Genomic DNA, 18,550 nt, shown 5'->3' on the forward strand with positions numbered 1-18,550 from the left:
AAGCCGAAGCGATGAACGTTTGTAGAGTGAGAAGCTGGGCATAAATGAAGGTTTCTTGTGTTTAAGTGATATTGTAGTCTCCTTTAGCATATGAATCTGTGATTGAGTGATTCCAGATGTTGTAATATATGTGATTGAATTCCGATGGTATACACAATGATAAGGTTTGGTTGAGATTATTATCCATGTACATCCTATAATTCGTTGACGTCTTTGTTTTTGTCGTCCGGTGATGGTTCAAACTGGATTGATCAGTGAATCATGCTATTGTTCTGTGTAATGTGATAGCAGATATAGTGACCGTTGCTTGTTTAGTTTCTTGGAATTATAATGTGTAGAGTTTGATAGTTGTATTAAATTGAAATGATACTCTGTTCTGTTTGAAATTGATGTTTGTTGGTTTTACTATTATTCGTATGCAGAATTGATATCAAATTTGCTTCAAATTTATCACCTATAGTCTCATCATGTTCTTACTTGAAGGAAGAATTCATTAAAACCGATAAACCAAGCCGATGGACACCCCTAGACTCAGAAATTTGACATAAATGAAGTTTTTGGTGTTTAAGAAAGTGATGAATCTATGATTATGATTCTAGAAGTTGTAATATATCTGACTTTGAGCCTCTTGAAGTAGCATAACTTCTTCCTTTGATTAATGCAGAGCAGTTTTCTTGAGGTCATATTCATATCTGTTTGAAATTGATGCTGTTTATTGGTTGTACTAATGTACTATTATTTGTATACATAGTGATAAAGGTTTGCTAGAGAATTTAGATCATCATTTCGTATTCAGAATTGATAATAAATTTGCTTCAAATTCAACACCTAATTTCTACTAGTTGTAGCGCATCATGTTCTTACTTGTAGGAACAATGATATCTTGAGTGAGAAGCTTGGCATAAATATGTTTATTGCTTCTGGTTGTTTTTTACATTCCAACTCACCATCAGATTGGTTATCTTGTTTCTGGAGATCTTGAAAGTCGACATCAAGAAAGAAAAAGAAAACATGTTTGAGATGATATGCTTTCCCGTTTTTTGAGTCAAAACGACCATCATATTTGAAGCTGTATTATAATTTTAGCTAGTTACAGGATTATGTCCGCGGCATTATTGTATAACATGATGGATATAAACATTATATTATAACAAAGTAAGCAATTTTGTAATAAGATAGTTATGTGTAATCAGTGTTATGTTTGAACAAGTATCCATAAATAGGTTGTGCAATTTATTAATGTCTCATGAATCAAACAGCAAACAAAAAAGAAAAGTTGATTCTGGTGGCAGCTTCAGCATTACAACTCGATTCCTTTAATAGCTTCACGCATTAATTATTTTGAGTTTAGCAAGTTGTTAAGTTCAGTTAATTGAAAATGGCTGCAGTCTTCTGCCTTGATGCTACTGATAAAATCTTTCAGCTGATCAATGCTCATAGGGTATGTAGTAACTTGAATTACTTTATATTCTGCGTGTTTGTTTTCAACTACAAGATTTACAAAACTTGTGTTTGATTCCGATTTTGCTTTTAAAATTGTTGGACAGCGCTGGTAGACTGCCTCCAGTTGAGGAAGTCAAAAGTCAAAACTATCCTTGATCATAGCATTCGTGGCATGCTTTCTACTTTCTCTCAGGTTCTTTCTAGGTCTCTATATCTTAGTAGAATTTTTGCATCAGATTATTAGTAAAACAGGGTTTTTGTTCCCGAATATCATGTCTTTTGCTGATGTTTTGTATGAGGTTGTTATCCAACAAATCAAGAAGTACAAGTTACCCACTCCGTAGCAATAAATATGGATCTCACTTGATAGATTCTGGACTTTATTAATATGGTTTTATGTACATTAGGACGGAAAAAAAATATGATTTAGCTTGTATTATTAGTTCTAACAAGGCATGTTTGTTATCCAAGTATCACGAAATTGAAGTTTTGGATTTGGAAAACCATCTACTTGACTGCAAAACGTAAATTTTGTATTCAACTTTTGAAACGGATTTAATATGTATGTTAATGCGATTTGTTCTATTTAAATTAGATACAACGCTTCAGTGAGGATCGTTTTACTTTATTTTGTGATACCGAATTTTTGTCGCAACTTCATGCACTTTGCAGAAGCATGATGATTTGAGTTATGAGATTTGTTGCTACCAAATGGCTTTAACTTTTGCTTTAATAACTGGCGTATGTTTCATACTTTAACTTTGTATTGTTTGGATTGACTTGTACACACTTTTTGTCTATTTTTAAAATAGATTCTATAAATAACCATACATGTGCTAGATATGGCTGAAAAGCTATATTGTTAAGTACGGGTGTGCAAATTAACCGTCATAACCATTAACCGAACCATAACCGCCATAACCGAACCAAATTTAACCGATAACCGACATATCCAGCGGGTCGGTTTAATGTATTTTTGAAAACCGCTAAATGCGGGTCGGTTTTGGTTAAAGATCATTTCAAACCCGCCAAAACCGAACCGCCCCATTTACAAAATTCTCAACTTTATGGAATATGATTAGACACACGGTTGATAATTTGGAGAAAACTAAAGAATGTAATAAACTAATAACGCTCTCATTTTTATACTATATTATCGTGTGTATGAATATATATTATTAATACTAAGAATTATATATATTGTTGAACTATGTCATATCATTTTTATTTTTTCAGTATCAAAGTTTTAGCTCAATTATACATTGGTTTGGTCACGGTTAACTGACCCATAACCGACTCGTTATAACATTCAAAACCGATTAACCGAATCCGCAATAACGGATGGGTTATGGTTATGGTCATCTATTAACCGACATATTGGTTATGGTTATGGGTTTGACTTAAAACCGCCCCAAACCGACCCATGCACACCCCTATTGTTAAGTAACAGGTAACTTTTTTTGTTTGTTTTTGAATAAATTAATTTAGGCTTTTGTATTCGTCAAAAACGCATTTTTGATCCGTTTTATTACCATAACATGTATAATCTATTTAAAATGTTTACAAGTGTCACTTGTGTACGTAGCTCGCCCATGTAACATCTTCGCGTATGTTACTCCATGAGATTGTAGACGTGTTAAATTTCAAATCAAATTTGTAAATTTAAATTTTAAATAAACCAGCTTTTAAATAAGTAGTGTACAAAACATTGTTCCAAATACAAACTTGTTTAGGCATAGTTGTGTGATCTGAGTAAGATATATTTTATATAAAACTCTTGGATTAACATGCTACAAGAGTAAAGAAATAACTACATTTTTATCTACTATCAATCACAATAATTCAAATTACAAGATTATGCCATATTATCCTTACCATTTGGAAAATCAACACTTTAGTGAGACAAGTTTACAAAAGTAGCATCTTGATTAATAGCACTATCCGAATGCTGTCCTTTAGTCGCCTATGTAACGATTACATTCACTATGATTTGATTAATAGCACTAAGCTACACACCACACATCCTCTTTAGCTCCTATATATAACTTAAGACATGATAAAGAGTCCTTGCACTACTTAAAAGTAACAACAAGTATGGGTCACAACATATAATAACCCTAAAATGAACCCATGTGACACTCTTGATCCAAAATGACATGCAACAGGTTCCTCTTCCACTAATTTAATCATTTGATTATGTTTAAAGTCATAAATTAAATGAACTTGACTCTTATTCTAGTTTTTGACCCATATTGGCATGTTATAACCCAAAATCACGGTGTAGGTTAATCACTAATTCACTATGTTCTATTAGATTTTGATTTCCATCTTCAACCTACGGTTCAAAATATATGAATTTGATGAAAAATCTACGTCTTCACTTATTTCACCATTTCTCCGTAATTTAATCTTATTTTTTGTTTACATTTATATATATAATATATTAGACGAAAATGAGTTGAGCCGAAACAGGTTGAGCCAGGACTAGGAGTTAAGAAATCAACTTGGTTAAGCTCGTTTATCTTAACATGCTGAAATTTTAAGCTCGAGCTTAACTAATAAGAACTTTGAGTTAATTCGTTTATTTTCAAAATTTGTTAACTTCTATATTTTTTATACAAAGTGATAAGTAAAAAAACAAAAACAATATTTTTAGCATACAAATAATGCAGGATTTATAATGCAAAAAATTAGAACTTATAATTTATATATGTCAAAATATGAGTTAATACTTTTTATATATTAAAATTTGTGCTTAATTTAAACGGACTAACGAGCCAGCTAATAACCAATCTCGCCTTGGCTCGGATCCTTTACAAGCGAGCCATCTAATGAACAAGCCTTAAAGCACGAATTGTTTCAAAGTATGGATGAGCTCGGTACCACCATGCCGGCACCAATCCTGAATTTCCCAATACCAACTTTCTTAAAAAGTTGCTACAAGTATCGAAAAAGCTTGTTTCAGTACTGGTAGCGTAGGAAAAAATTCAGTAAGTACGGCTACGGCTACGGCTACGGGTATCGTTACCGATCCTGAATTTCCCAATCCAATTTTTTAAAGCCTTGATACCGGTACCAACATGCTCATTTCGATATCGGTACCTGACACCATTTGCTCGTCCCTATTTCCTGCTCTCTCTATATATAGCTTATTTTATCATTTCTATATGTTTTACTCTTTTAACTTCACTTTCTTTATACGTTATACGTATATATGTGCGTGTGCATATGTGTACACACCTTAAAACAGTTGTGGTGAACAAAACAGAAGTCTTTCAAACACCCCATCACACGAAGAAATGTGGTCATAATAGTTCAATGATCATTCTACACTCCACTTGCTTACTTAAATTCATGTCAATTGACTTATAGACGTTTATGAACTTTCCATAAAATACATCCAACTTTTATTTTGGGCCAACCATCTGAGCCTATTGGACTATTGGTCCAATTCGTGAACGGTTGGTGACTGGTGAGGCATCTGTTTTGAACTTTTGATGAATCTTGTAGGGTAGTCCAGTCAACAAAGGTCAGCTTGAGTTTTAAAAAAATTTAATGGTGTTTGGAATCAATCAATACTCAAGTAAATCTTTCAGAATCAAGGTGTCAGCCGTCCATACGAATTTTAACGCTCCAGACAACTAAACCAAGAACACTATAAAAAAACCCTACTATGAAAAACCTCCTTGAATCAGATTTTGAATCTAAGACTTCAAGAATACAGGTCGTAACCATCACCCGATATCATTCTCATGTTGGTGGAATGAGTAATTCAAATATTTATAAAAAGATGATAATTAATGAGCATATATTTAAAAAAAAATATCTAAAATAAGATGATAATTCATGACCATATATTTGAATACTAGTCATTTGTACAATTATACATCAATTAACTACTTAATAATGTAATGACCAATGTTTAAACAATAGTTTTGATGTATGATACCCTATTATGGTGTACAACTTTTTTTATAACAAGTTATTAATGTGTCAAAAAGCAACAAATATTCTATGATCTCAAAATCTATTAATATAGTTTTAAACGATATAGTTCATTTCGATTTCGATGTAAACATTGTTACATTATTATCTTTAAAAAAAATAATCTAACAATACGTTAGTCAAATTCACACCGTTATATTTTCATATAAAATGAGATAATTAGTGAGAAAACAAATTTGAACTTTGATTCAAATTAAAATTTAATAATAATAATAATAATGAAATGAACCATTTACAAAAAAAGATTGGTGTATGTGTACATTAATCATTCTGAATCACTCTCGATGCTTCCCATGGCCTTCAATCCGGTTGGTCTCTACACAAAAAACCAATTGCCTTTAAAAATGGTCTAAATCAACACCAAACGTACAAGCTACATGCCATTAAAAAAACCCACCACTAAAAAACCATTTTCTTGAAATGGTCTAAATCAACACCAAACGTACACCTCTTAAAGCATGGTCCAACGAGTCATTTCAAAAACAACCAAATTTAGGTAAGTACAACTCTTAATGCACAAGTTTCAAGCCACTAATGCATACTCAATGCACGCCCGACCAATTTTTTGAATCAAATCTTAGGGCGTGCTTTGATAGCATGTATCTTGAGCTTCAAAAACCATATGCATGTCTCAAATTATACCCAATTACAAAAAAGGCAAACCGAGTTTAATCTAGGACAGACGTACGAGTTTTAAAGAACAAGTTACAAGTAATCAAAACACGGCCCAAGAATTTGATGAAAAAAGATTAGACCCATTTATCTTGAAAGATAAAAATGAAAGACCAAAATGAGTACAACTTTTAAAACATAATTACAACCCATTAAAGAATGATTTGATAACATACCTTCTTCGTATTCTTCTTTTCTATAACCTCATATCTATCTTGACATATATCAGTCAACCATGCTCCAGGACTCACCAACTAAAGCAAACACAAACATATGATTAAAGATCAAATCTTAAAAAAACTAGTTTAGTGGTCTGTGTAAATGACTATACGGTGACTTACCAGCAAGCTTCTTTGAATAGCTTTAGGCCTCTTTTTAGGTCTATGTGAAGGCTTACAACCTTTCATAGCCATAAAATCTTCTTCTTTCTCTTTGTTTGATAATGTTATATACAGTTTCGGCCACACGTGTTTGGCCTTGTGATCTACACCGCCGTTTACAGAAGATACACTCGGTTTACCAGCCGCAGTAACAGTCAAAGCTCCTCTTGTCGTACTCACCTCCTTCTCTGGTGATGGTTTCCGATGGCTTTCAGATCGTAGATGAACCGCCGTCTCGGAATTCCTATAATTCAAGTCATCAAAATCTTGTTAAATTTGCGGAAATTGGTGTTTATAAATGATATTCATACAATTTATTAGGATGAGATTTGTATCATTCCGACACATACTGATGTCGAAAAACGAGTAAAATCATATAATGGACACCGTGCCGTATTTTTGGGTTCGTATCAGTATCATTGAAAATACCGAAACCGAAAACATGAAAATATGAATTCCGGTACCGATTCAGTTCGGTCTTGGCATTCGGAATCCGGTATTCTAAAAAAAGTACTTATCCATCAATTTATGAACAAATCGGTAATCTATATCTCTAGAAAATTAGGTTAAATTGAATAACATCAAAATCATGTCATATTTACCAACATTTTGGGGAAAATCCTTGTTTCTACTTAAATAATAATTCAACTTATGAACAAATCGGTATCCAGATCTTCAGAAAATTAAGTTAAACTGAGTAAACATCATCTATTATCATGATTTTCATGACCCGGACTACCTTGTGAGACGAGTTGATGTTGGGAGAGAAGGTTGTTTTTTATTATTATCGGAAGGAAAGGTAACAAATCGAGAGTTGATTTTCCGGCGAATTCTCCGGCGGCCGGAGACGTTGTACGCCGGATCCACGACGGAATCGGAATCATCCGGATCTTTCATCCGTACACATCTGAGCCGCTTCTTATTACCCCATTTTAAGAACAAATCTGTTGCAGTTTCTTCTTGTTGTTGTTTACACTCCATTAGTTTGTTACAGATAAGTTAAATATGAGGTTTAAGTTAACAAATTCATCATCTGGATACAAAGTAAGGTTAAGTTTGGTTGGTTGAATCTGCAAAGATTGAGAAATGGATTTAGGCAAATGATTTTGAACAAGAAGAAGTTATAAGTTATAGATCTGGTTGTGATTGATTATAGACAAGGTAAACTTAAAATTAGTTTATGAAGAAAATTTGGTGGTTTTTAAGAAGAGGGTTTGAGAGAATTGTGAAAGAAATAATAATGGGTGTGGTGTGTAATTGTAATGTGTTCATCTTCCTACAGCTCTGTTTTCTGGCATTTATAGCTCTGGGATAACTTGTAATGAATTTGGACCATTGGATTGGTGATCAACGGTGGATGGTGGATACCACGTAGTTAAAGTTGAGGAAGGAGTGAAAGAAAGATGGTCTATTGGATGTATAAAATTTCTGTTTTTATTGGGTTTTTTTTAAGGGATGTGATGCTTCCACGTCACCCCCACACGTCTATACGGCTTGTATAGACCTATACGGCTGTATAGGATACATATGCCTGACAAGGGGACAAAAAAATAGCTTTTTGCAGTCTATACGACCGTATAGGCCTATACGAGTAGACATTAAATGTCTCGTATTGCATTAAGACAAAACCATAAAAGCTATACGGTCGTATAGGGCTATACGACCGTATAGAAAACATTTGCAGAAACATTCAGACTGCCTTAATCGCTGCAGGATAACGATTTAAAAAAACCTCAAATTTTAGGGTGCATTTTTATTTTAATGTATGTTGACTAGATGTTAAAAAAAACCTCAATTTTATTATATGTAAGCAATAAATATGCCTAGACAGTCTTGAGTTTTTGACGAGCTAAGCTTGAGCTCAACATTTAAACCCGTTAAGATAAATGAACCAAATACGACCCTTATAAATCACATATATTGTATATATGGTCATCTTTTTTTTTAAAAACAAGTGTCTATAAACGAGCCAAATACGACCCGTATAAATCACATATATTGTATATATGGTTATCATTTTTTTTTTAAAAAAAGTGTCTATACGGCCGTATAGGACTATACGACCCGTATAGGCTTATACGAGGCACAATAAACGATGGCAGACAACCTCTTACACGATTCAGGTTCTATACGACCGTATAGCCCTATACGAGCCGTATAGGACAAAAAATGGTGTATGAGGATCCATGGTGATGTGGGAGGATCCCATTCCTTTTTTAAAACGTTTATGATTTATATCCGTGTTTTAGCAATTAAAAGTGGGTGTAGAGTATGTTTTAACGTTTATGATTTGTATGTCAAGCTTGAGTCATCTAATTTAAAAGAACGTAAGTTAAAACTTAACACGTTTAAAGATATATTTCTAAGATGGAAACTTTGCACCATAGTAGTTTTTTAAGTTGGCATTTGGTTCGTTTGCTACTAATTAGTTTTTTATTTTATTTTGAAACTTGAACTTAATTAACCAAACAAAACAAAGCAGCAAACAAAGAAGGTAGACTCCTTCACCGACCTCAAAGGAATCAATGTCAACCTACAGAAATTACATAACTTTAAACTTATATAAACCAATTACCTAAAAACTTCTTAGGCTTATTCTTTAACCACAAGAAGCTTAGAGACTTGATGTCACTAATATCACCCAACCTCAAGCTCGAATGAAGATCGAAAACATCGTCTACCCAAAAAAACAAATATTTGCTGAATCTTGCACCAAGCACTTATGTGTTGCCAACATTTTTCTGGCTGAGCCAATCGAAAATGAGCCTGAATTATCACCCGCCAAAATCCACAAGTCCTCCCCTCCCTTCCATCTAATCAAAGAAAGAAGTGTAAACAATTCTTCCCATTCTGTCGTTTCCGATGGGGTATAAGGCTCCCTCCACCAATTTCGTTGCCAAACCAATTGGTTATCAACCCACTAACTAGTTTATTTGGTTCGTTGTAGTATTTAACTATTTATGACTAAAATCATATTAAATAATGTATATTATCTTTAAAAATAATTGTGTATAATAATAGTTTTGTGGAAACAATATTTAATAAATTAAATAAAAAATCATACAAATAAATGGTTGAATAAACACACACCTAGCCAAACTTGATTTACTGGTCTTCCTCAAATAATTTGGTTTCCTTAATCTGATCATGGCATGTGGTTGTATGAGAATGCAAGGTGCAACACCCGATTAGTTTGAGTTGTTGAAGGGTATTTAGTTATGTACATCACTTATTTATTTATTTTTTTTTTGTCTCGACGCGATTTGTTACTTTAAGTGGTCAAGTAGTTGCTTGTCTTATTAAAAGCTATATTATTACACGACTTGTACTGGTTATGTTTATGTTTATGTTTATTTCTTCTTGTTTTGTTACTCAGACGTTGATTGAACGTCCCGTCCGCCACACTTTTTTAGCATGCCATAAATTTATTCATTCTTTGTTGTTCACTGTGATATGTGGGCACCAAGTATTGTCACTCCTTTAAATCCCCTATTGATCATTTACAATAGATGTCGCCCGGTGCCCTCTCTCCTCAATCTATAACGTCCATGTATCACATTCATGTATCACATATCCAAGGTCGCCCAATTTACATCTAGTCGAGGTACACGCTTGAGCAATATTGCTTATTTTTGCTCAATATCTACTTTCCTAGTTCCTTGTTTTAATCCTTTGTAGTTGAATTTTTCGTGCATAAATTTGTTATGAAAATATTGTTTCAGTGAGTAATGTGCATTGATCGGTTTTGAGATAGAAATGAATCGAAACAAAAATTTCAATTTTTCAGTTATATGTATGTGGCTGGCTTGGTAATGGGTTCGTTTATGGTTTTATATTATTAATTGAAATGTTTGTGCATGAAAAAAATGACCCAAAATAGGATTTGAGAGGCACTTTATTAACGAATTTGGTCACAAAACTTTTGGCCTAAAACATGGAGTTTTGATCATAAATTCAATAAGGGATTAAGTTTGAAAACACCTTAATAAGTTAAATGGTTTGGCAATTATAAAATTCCTTTGTTTTAGCTTTTCGAAATGGTTAAAAACAGTTTTTTAAAAGCCTCAAATTCTGACTTTTCAAAATGGTTTTTTGAAAAAAAAAAAAAAACCAATAAGGCAATAAGCAGTTTTCAAACTTAATCTCAAGCATGCTCTAACAAATAAGCAAACAAATTCATTGTGTTTCATTCCCATGTTCGGTGTGGTTCGGGTTCGGTGCAATTTAGTTTGGTTTTGATATGGTTCAGTTCGGTTTTGGTGCAATTTGTTTTTGGAATGAAGTATTGCCGAAACTTCATCATCATCATCATCATCATCATCATCATCATCATCATCGTACTCAGTATATCCCACCAATATCAAAACTATGGTAAGGTCCGAGGAGGGTAAGATGTAGACAACCTTACATCTACCACATACGGATAGAGAGGTTGCTTCCAGTGAGACCCCCGGCTCGATAGTAGTTTTGCACCAAGCCTTGGACATAAGGCACATAACGCTCAACCATCAAGCCTTAACCACTTTATTTTTTTCTAAAGAGAAAAATTAACGAATTGGCGGTTATTAATATAGTTCTGTAATTTCCGCTTACCCCTACTTTGTAATATAACCCATGCATAGGCACTTCTGACCTCTCCAATCTTATGAAACATATTTTAGATCATTTTCATAAACACACATGTGTTAATTGAACATGTCCATACTCTATAACAACCCATTGTTGATTTCCCAGCTGCTGTTATTTTGTGACCAAGTTAAGGTAAGAACAACTAACCATTCCAACATTTTGTTACTTTATAAGCATTTCACTGGCAATTGCCTAGAAACTTCTTGAAATAGTTATTGTGCCAATGAACTTGTTTGTGATTCTTTTGAAAGTGAAATGGAGTTATAACATGTTTTTGGACGGCTCCATAGAAGCAACACCTAAAAAAAGGAAATACAAAAGTTGGAGTTCTAAGAACATGGAGAATTGACGGAAATTAGAAATATAGATAGTAAGATGCAACAAGTACAATAACATAAACAACAAAGATATGTGTTTGTCAGTCACAAACATCGGTGAATACAATTCACAACAATGGAATATTTTGAGCATAATGTTAGGAGTTTTATAAACTTAAGAGCTTAGAACAAAAACTACAAATAGTTTGCGATTATAAAGTCAAATTCAAATGAAGTTCTTTGAGTTGCAACTATTGTTGGTGTAAAATAAAGGGAAAATCACAATAGATGGTTTGACAAAGAGTTTACTAAAATATACACCAACAAACCTAACTCTTTATACAAACATTGACTTTTAGAACCAATCATAGGCTAACTATTACATCTTTCAAAGTGGATCACAATTTTTTTATAATATCAAATAAAAATCTTTATAGTGTTATAATATGGTTAAAAAAAATTAAAAATAATTCTGACATGTGACGGGATTATTGGAAGGGGTGGAGAGTGCATAAATGATTTTGATAGGTCAGTTAGCGCAACCATTCACTCTAGGGATACATGGAAAGATTTCATTGTAGGAGTGGAGAGTATGTAATTGAGTCGGGTAAATTGAGTTGACGTGTTGCGCGCTATTGAAAACACGTAGCGAGATTCAATAAAGGCTGAAAGTGAGTAAATGAGGCGGGTAAGTAAACACTATTAGGGACACATGGCAAATTTTTAGTGAAGGTGTTGAATGCATAATTTAGCCTAACGAGAATACGTGTTATGAGTAATCAACCTAAAAGGCGGAATTGAGTCTAGCTCTTTAGTGGTGCACACTAATGTGAATGTACCCATTTGTGATTGATTCTAGATGTCAATGTTTAACCAAAGTTAATCCATGTTTATTTTGTTCAGTTATCGGTTCGGTCAGTTATTTGTGTGTTTTTTCTTAAAATAATATTGAATAATAGAACTTACATGTTTGGGCTTTTTTTTTTATATTGTTAGTTGTTAAATAGCGTGGGCCTTTTGGCTAGCAAAGCCCCATTTTTCTAAACTATTTCGGCTTTTGATTTTATGATATTCTCACTTCTTTTCTCTAAATAACGAGAGTGTTCAAATTTCAAGTACTAAGCCCGGACATGGGTGGACAAGGGTAACATTTTTTTAACGGTCAACGAATAAAGACATAAAGTCCCCTGTGGTAACCCAATGACAAAATACAATCACATACGCCCGCGTTAGTATACAACTTTGGGTAGCCCAAACCCAACATCTCCAGTTGACCTGTTTCAAGAAAAAAACGGTGCTCGAAGGCCCATGACCGTAAAACCAGGCTCGGATCGGATTCCTTGTAACCTCCATCCAAATCTTCACTTCCCTCAAACGTCAAATTAGCTTAAATTGGCTGGACAAGGGTAGCATGATGATGTTTTTAAGCTTGTGATATGTTTGGCCTACAACAGTTCCAAAAACGACAATTAGGATTAGTTATGCATTATTTTAACTTTCATTAAAAAAAACAATCACTTCATTAAAAACATTCATAAAAAGCTCAAATAATAAAGTGGAAGTATTATTTCAACGAGAGTAAGCATTCTTCCAAATTCCAATATAATATTACAAATTTGTAAAGCCACGAATATAACGTTACGTTTCAGACAATAACGACACTATCCCAAAGTTACCTTATATTTTGATATTATTGTAAATCTTTTTAAATTGAAAATACTTTACATGCAAACACGATGGACTGAGATACCATCGATCATACATTTCTGGGAATTACAATTCTTATATTAAAGACTATTTGTTATAGTTTGGTTATGAAAAGCGCCATTAACGACTCATCAATTTTAATGCCAAAAAGGCTAGCCAAACCACAACATCCAAATTAAACCTATTGTCGCCAGCAATTACCCCCTCTAATGTCAACTCCATAGCGCCCCTGAAAGGCTAAAAAGGTGGAGGCCACCTTATTTCTACCAATTACAATATTTTTTTTATTTTTATTATAATGTCTGGTTAAACTAAGTTAATCCACAACATTTTTGTCAAAGGGTTGACTAGCTAAAGCCCAATGATATAGTGTTTTAAGTTTTAACTCGCATAGTTAAACTATACTAAATAGCCAATATTAAAGTTCTTAGTGATTGTAATGTCATCATTCTATTTTAATAAGCAGGATTTACTTGTCGATTAAGAAATCACAATATGCATTACTATAAGAAAAGAGGCATCACTACACACTTATCAAAAACTATTATGATGTACCATGAGAGGGTTCAAAGGGGCGCTTCCCCCTTGGCTAGCCAAGGCGGTGTCCGAGCAGGGTCAAAGTAAAATATATCGTATTACCATGAACGACAAAGAGTTGCATGGTTACATATTTGCATGTAAATTTTCTTCCAACTAAAGGACTTATGTAGCAAGCTGCTACTGCTCGATAACAACCTTGTGATACGGTTGCAAATGAGATGTGATATAGTATGTTGTAACTCGCTATGATCTTAGAGCTTCGATAGTTACATCCAACTGTTTATGAAATGTTCCAACTTTTCACCCCAATTAATACGTCGGTTCAATACTTATATACGAAAACAGTTCGTGTTTACCTTTATAAAATCCTAGTTAACAGTTGACACAAAATTTTCATCAAAACCGGTCGAACCAAGCGTTACATCTAGATATTTGTATTTCAAATTTTAAAACCATTAACAATAATAATCAGAAAAGGTTAAATATGACGGTGTAATTTACAAAAAGCCAATATTCAAAGTTTAAAACACAAAACAAGTGTCTAGAGCCCACGAAAACGGCAATACAACCGTTGGCCACAGCTGTTGGGCACTCCAGTCCAGCCCCCACATAAAACAACCTGTCAACGGGCAGTTCGGTCACCCCTGCCCTATATTAACCCCCACATTCACAACCAACTCCACATTCTCATTAACATCTTCTTTACTTCTCCATTATTATTATTATTATTATTATTATTATTATTATTATACCAAATGGAGTCAATGAAGATGAAGCTCTTTGCCGCCGTGGTTGTTATGTTGATGGCCGTCACTAATGTGGCAGCTCAAGAAGCTCCGGCCGCCGCACCTGGTCCGGCATCAGCCGCCGCTGGTGTCTTTGTTCCTACCGCCGTGGCTTCAGTCGTCGCTATGTCGTTGGGCTTCTTATTTTAAATTGATATATGTTGTCGTGACACATTTTTTTAATGTGAATTTATTCTTTTGTTGATGTATTATTATATAAATTTATATTAATAAGTTTATATTGATTTCATTTGTGATGGTGATTTCCAGATTATAATATTCATGAGTTCATATTTATTCATTGATGTTGTGACTCTAAGTTTTAGCATTATGAATTTTGTAATAAGTTTAAATTTTATTAAAATGTGACAAGAAAAGTAATAAAAGATCATAAATGTTACGATATAGAAAGATTCAAGTTTATTAAGTTTAATACGAATGCTTCTTTAAACATTATACACGGACTTGCAAAACATAGAGAAGATAACTTTTACGGAGTATTAAATTTAATAGAATGTTTCTTTATAAATTTATACAAGGTCTTGATAATTTGTAGCTTATTTAAATGTTTATAAACCAGATTTATAAAAAGTTGAACTTCAACTCTCTTAAGCTAATCAAATAGTAACCAACAACATATGGGATACGGAAAATGAAAACCGAGAAAAATAAAGCAAACTATAAGTTTCTTTTTTATATTTATAAAACTTTGTGTTCGGAGACATTATCGCCCACATAAAATTTGATTTTCCGAAGTGTTGTGCCCGGCCGATCATGTGAAAATTTAACGTGATCACGTTTAGGCGCATATGCAATTGTTGGTGTTAAGGTCGGGTGACACTGGAAAATAATTTTAGTGTTAAATAGCTTGTCTATTATGTTTAATATATGAATAATGACCCGATTCAACACACACATTTTAAAAATAACTATGTAAAACATTACGGATCTAACAGTTAACGTTATTGTTTATTTACATTTTTAACATAATTTAATATATATATATTGGTACATATGCTACATCCTTTCGGTGCATTGATAATTGATTAAAACTTTTTTCGCCATTCCTTGAATGTGTGTAGTTTATTGGCCGGTGAATCAGTGAACGAAAACACACAATCAAAGGAAGATACTTGTTGTCCGCCACATGATGGTACATTATGATTGTGTATAGTTGGAAATGGGAGGGCCACATCTTGTTGACATCATTGCTTAGCTTTACAAACTATAAACAATATTTTTATTCTCACGTCAACTTGGTTGTTTTGGAGAAGAATTTGCTAGTTAATTAAAGTGTTATGTCACTCTCACATAGATAATGTGTTTTAACCAACCCAGAATTAATAAGCGTGTTGCAATTTAACTATATATTAAAAAAAATATATATGATTGATTGTAAGTGGGTGGACCCCACTTAACTTGAGCCCTTTTGAGAGTTAACTAGTTAACAAAGAGAAGACTCAGGTTGATGACATCCACTTCATGTTATGGTTTAACATGTTAAAAGCTAGCTAAGGTGGATGCCGCCCTCTCTTTAATGTCTCCATAACAACCGGCCTAAGTATCTTTTTTTTTTCATGGTGTTTAATGGAGGAACACTCCCTTTGTTTAATTAAACCATTATTAATCGAGAATTATACAATTATATGTCATCGCTAGATGTATGCAACGGGAATTCAATCCTTCATATACTACATGCATGTATACCAAGGCGGCTATATGTTTGTATATCATATGAAATTACTAATTTAAAAAGAGAAGTACATTCAATAAACATCCGTATAAGATATCAACAAACATCACGTATTTTATTAGTGTCTTTGTAATTCAAGTGTTGGATATACAAATAACATACAAAAGGTTAAGGTAAAATGTCATATATCATGTAAGTTCTTTCTAATCGTGTCATACTGTCATTTTTGTGTGTCCGGCTACAGGTGTCTTTCGAAAATGTTTCAAAAAGATACATAAATTCGTTACTTCAATGTTATAGAAAAATTTATTCCAATACGTCGTTCTCCAAAAATAGATATTTTCATACGCTAACATGTTAGTCACTACTTTTACATTATATTAATTAATTTTGTGGGTGTTTATGGTGTTTGAACTTAATTTTAAAACAACGGTACATATAATATATTTTTGTAACGATCAACAGAGTTTTTTTTATTAAAATCACACACCAAAAGCTAGCAACACCCATCAAACAACCACTAAGCATTTACATCAATTAATAAGAACACCAAAAACCCCCCATTGCACCCTTGTCCCAACTCAAAATCAAAAGCACACCATCTTTACGTCAAGCTTGGATTTCTTGATTTATTCCTTACCCACAAATAACTTAACGTTTTAATCTCACCAATAACCTCACTAATCAAAACCGTTTTCCTTTCAAAGACCACCGAATTTCTTAACCTTCAAATACACCATACCATTGTTAGCAGGGCCGGCCCTATGGTATTGACAAGTAAAGTTAGGGCTTGAGGCTTTCGAAAAACTAGGGCCTCCATTAAATAGTTTTCAGTGTATATATATACTGAATCGCATATTTATTATTCGTAGTTGGTAAATCAAATAATCTAATATGTTGGTTCAATGTTTATTTTCTTAACTTTTCATCTTGTAATCAAAACCACACAGGTTCGATTCTCATTCTCTTTTATTTTATATTTTAGTAAGTTAAATGATGGCATTTTAATCTTTCAATTCTTGACACATTTTATTGTATTTGTTTTCTTTCTGAAGTTGTATTATATATTTAAAATAAAATGAAGTGTATATATATATATTAAACTTCATTTCTAAAACAAAACTGAAAATATTGTATTTTTGTATATGAAACACGATAATTGCTTGATTATAAGTTTTAAAATTCATCTCTCTAACTATCGGTAAGGGCCTCAAACTCTTTTTATGCTTTAAGCCTTTAAAATAGTTAGACCGACCTTAATCATTAGGCGAACAATATGAAACGCCTTAGCTTTCCGCGTTGACAGAAGAGAATACTTACATAATTACAATAAATTACGGGTAGAGATTGAAAAAAAAATGTCAATAAACATTTTATCACTGGAATAAAAGGAGTTACCTAAACAAGCTGTCAACGGGCAGTTCGGTCAGCCCATGCCTATAGACTATAGTCACTACTATATTAACCCCTTTCCCAAACACCCACATTCACAACTCACTTCACCTTCTTTGCTTTTCCATTAATATTATTATTATTATTATTGTAGCAATGGAATCATTGAAGATGAAGCTTTTTGCCGCCGTGGTTGTTATGTTGATGGCCGTCACTAACGTGGCAGCTCAAGAAGCTCCGGCCGCCGCACCTAGCCCCGCCTCTGCCGCCGCCGGCGTCTTTGTCCCTACCGCTGTCGCTTCCGTTGTCGCTATTTCGTTGGGCTTCTTATTTTAAATTGATATGTTGTTACACATTTTTTTAATGTGAATTTATTCTTTGTTGATGTATTTATGATTATTATAATTTAATAGATTTCATTTGTGATGTTGATTTCCATATTATAATTTTCATGTGTTCATACTTCGTTTCGATTTATTGATATTGTGTGGTTAATTATAAATTTTAGCTGTTAATGTAGGTAAACTTGTAAGACGTTAAACATGTGACAAAAGTAAAAGATCATTCTACGATGATATAGTAAGTTTAAATTTTGGGAAAATTATCAAAATAGGCATATTTGATCAAAAATTTATCAAAATAGGCATGTCTATTTTAGCCTATATCTCTTCAATCATTTGTGTTTAGACCAATAAACAACTGACACGTCATCGAAGTCGGCTAAGACGGCTAAGCCTTAGCCGCCACTTTATGGGCACAGAATTGTATGAAAAGTAAACGGGCCCCATCTTTAGCCAATAAAAATTTATAAAAATTTGACACGTGTCAAAGACGGCTAAAATAGCCTACATCTATTGTTATTTAGCCGGCATCTCTGACTCTTAGTCGGCTTCGGGATACGTGTCTATTTACTTAGCCGGCTCCAAATATTCCTTCTTAGCCGGCTCCAACTCGGCTTGTAGGCTAAGGCTTCACTTAGCCGCATTC

General features: G+C 33.3%; 2 protein-coding genes across 2 annotated transcripts; one reads left to right on the forward strand and one right to left on the reverse strand.

Annotated features, from left to right (window-relative positions):
• Positions 1 to 5,607: 5,607 nt before the first annotated feature.
• Positions 5,608 to 7,724, reverse strand: LOC143564604 (uncharacterized). The gene is made up of 4 exons (XM_077051830.1): positions 7,240 to 7,724; positions 6,462 to 6,744; positions 6,297 to 6,374; positions 5,608 to 5,764 (listed from the first exon to the last, which is right to left on the reverse strand). Exons 1-4 carry the CDS (start codon positions 7,479 to 7,481, stop codon positions 5,714 to 5,716), a joined length of 654 nt encoding a protein of 217 aa, XP_076907945.1. The 5' UTR covers positions 7,482 to 7,724; the 3' UTR covers positions 5,608 to 5,713.
• Positions 7,725 to 17,677: 9,953 nt separating this feature from the next.
• On the forward strand, positions 17,678 to 17,999 carry LOC143564605 (uncharacterized). The gene has a single exon (XM_077051831.1). It carries the CDS (start codon positions 17,720 to 17,722, stop codon positions 17,897 to 17,899), a length of 180 nt encoding a protein of 59 aa, XP_076907946.1. The 5' UTR covers positions 17,678 to 17,719; the 3' UTR covers positions 17,900 to 17,999.
• The last annotated feature ends 551 nt before the right edge of the window (positions 18,000 to 18,550 follow it).

The sequence above is a fragment of the Bidens hawaiensis genome, unplaced genomic scaffold, assembly GCF_021521415.1.
Source record: "Bidens hawaiensis isolate Kalapana, Puna unplaced genomic scaffold, B.hawaiensis_p1.1 tig00022097_1, whole genome shotgun sequence".
Lineage (NCBI taxonomy): Eukaryota > Viridiplantae > Streptophyta > Magnoliopsida > Asterales > Asteraceae > Bidens > Bidens hawaiensis.

What these genes read in the sequence shown, in the direction of transcription:
- LOC143564604 (XM_077051830.1), bottom strand. Translation starts at nt 7,481, where the DNA reads ATGGAGTGTAAACAACAACAAGAAGAAACTGCAACAGATTTGTTCTTA. An exon ending in ACATCAACTCGTCTCACAAG is followed by an intron (nt 6,745 to 7,239) that starts GTAGTCCGGGTC and finishes CTTGAATTATAG; the next exon opens with GAATTCCGAGACGGCGGTTC. An exon ending in AAAAGAAGAATACGAAGAAG is followed by an intron (nt 5,765 to 6,296) that starts GTATGTTATCAA and finishes TTTTTTGTGTAG; the next exon opens with AGACCAACCGGATTGAAGGC.
- LOC143564605 (XM_077051831.1), top strand. Translation starts at nt 17,720, where the DNA reads ATGGAATCATTGAAGATGAAGCTTTTTGCCGCCGTGGTTGTTATGTTG.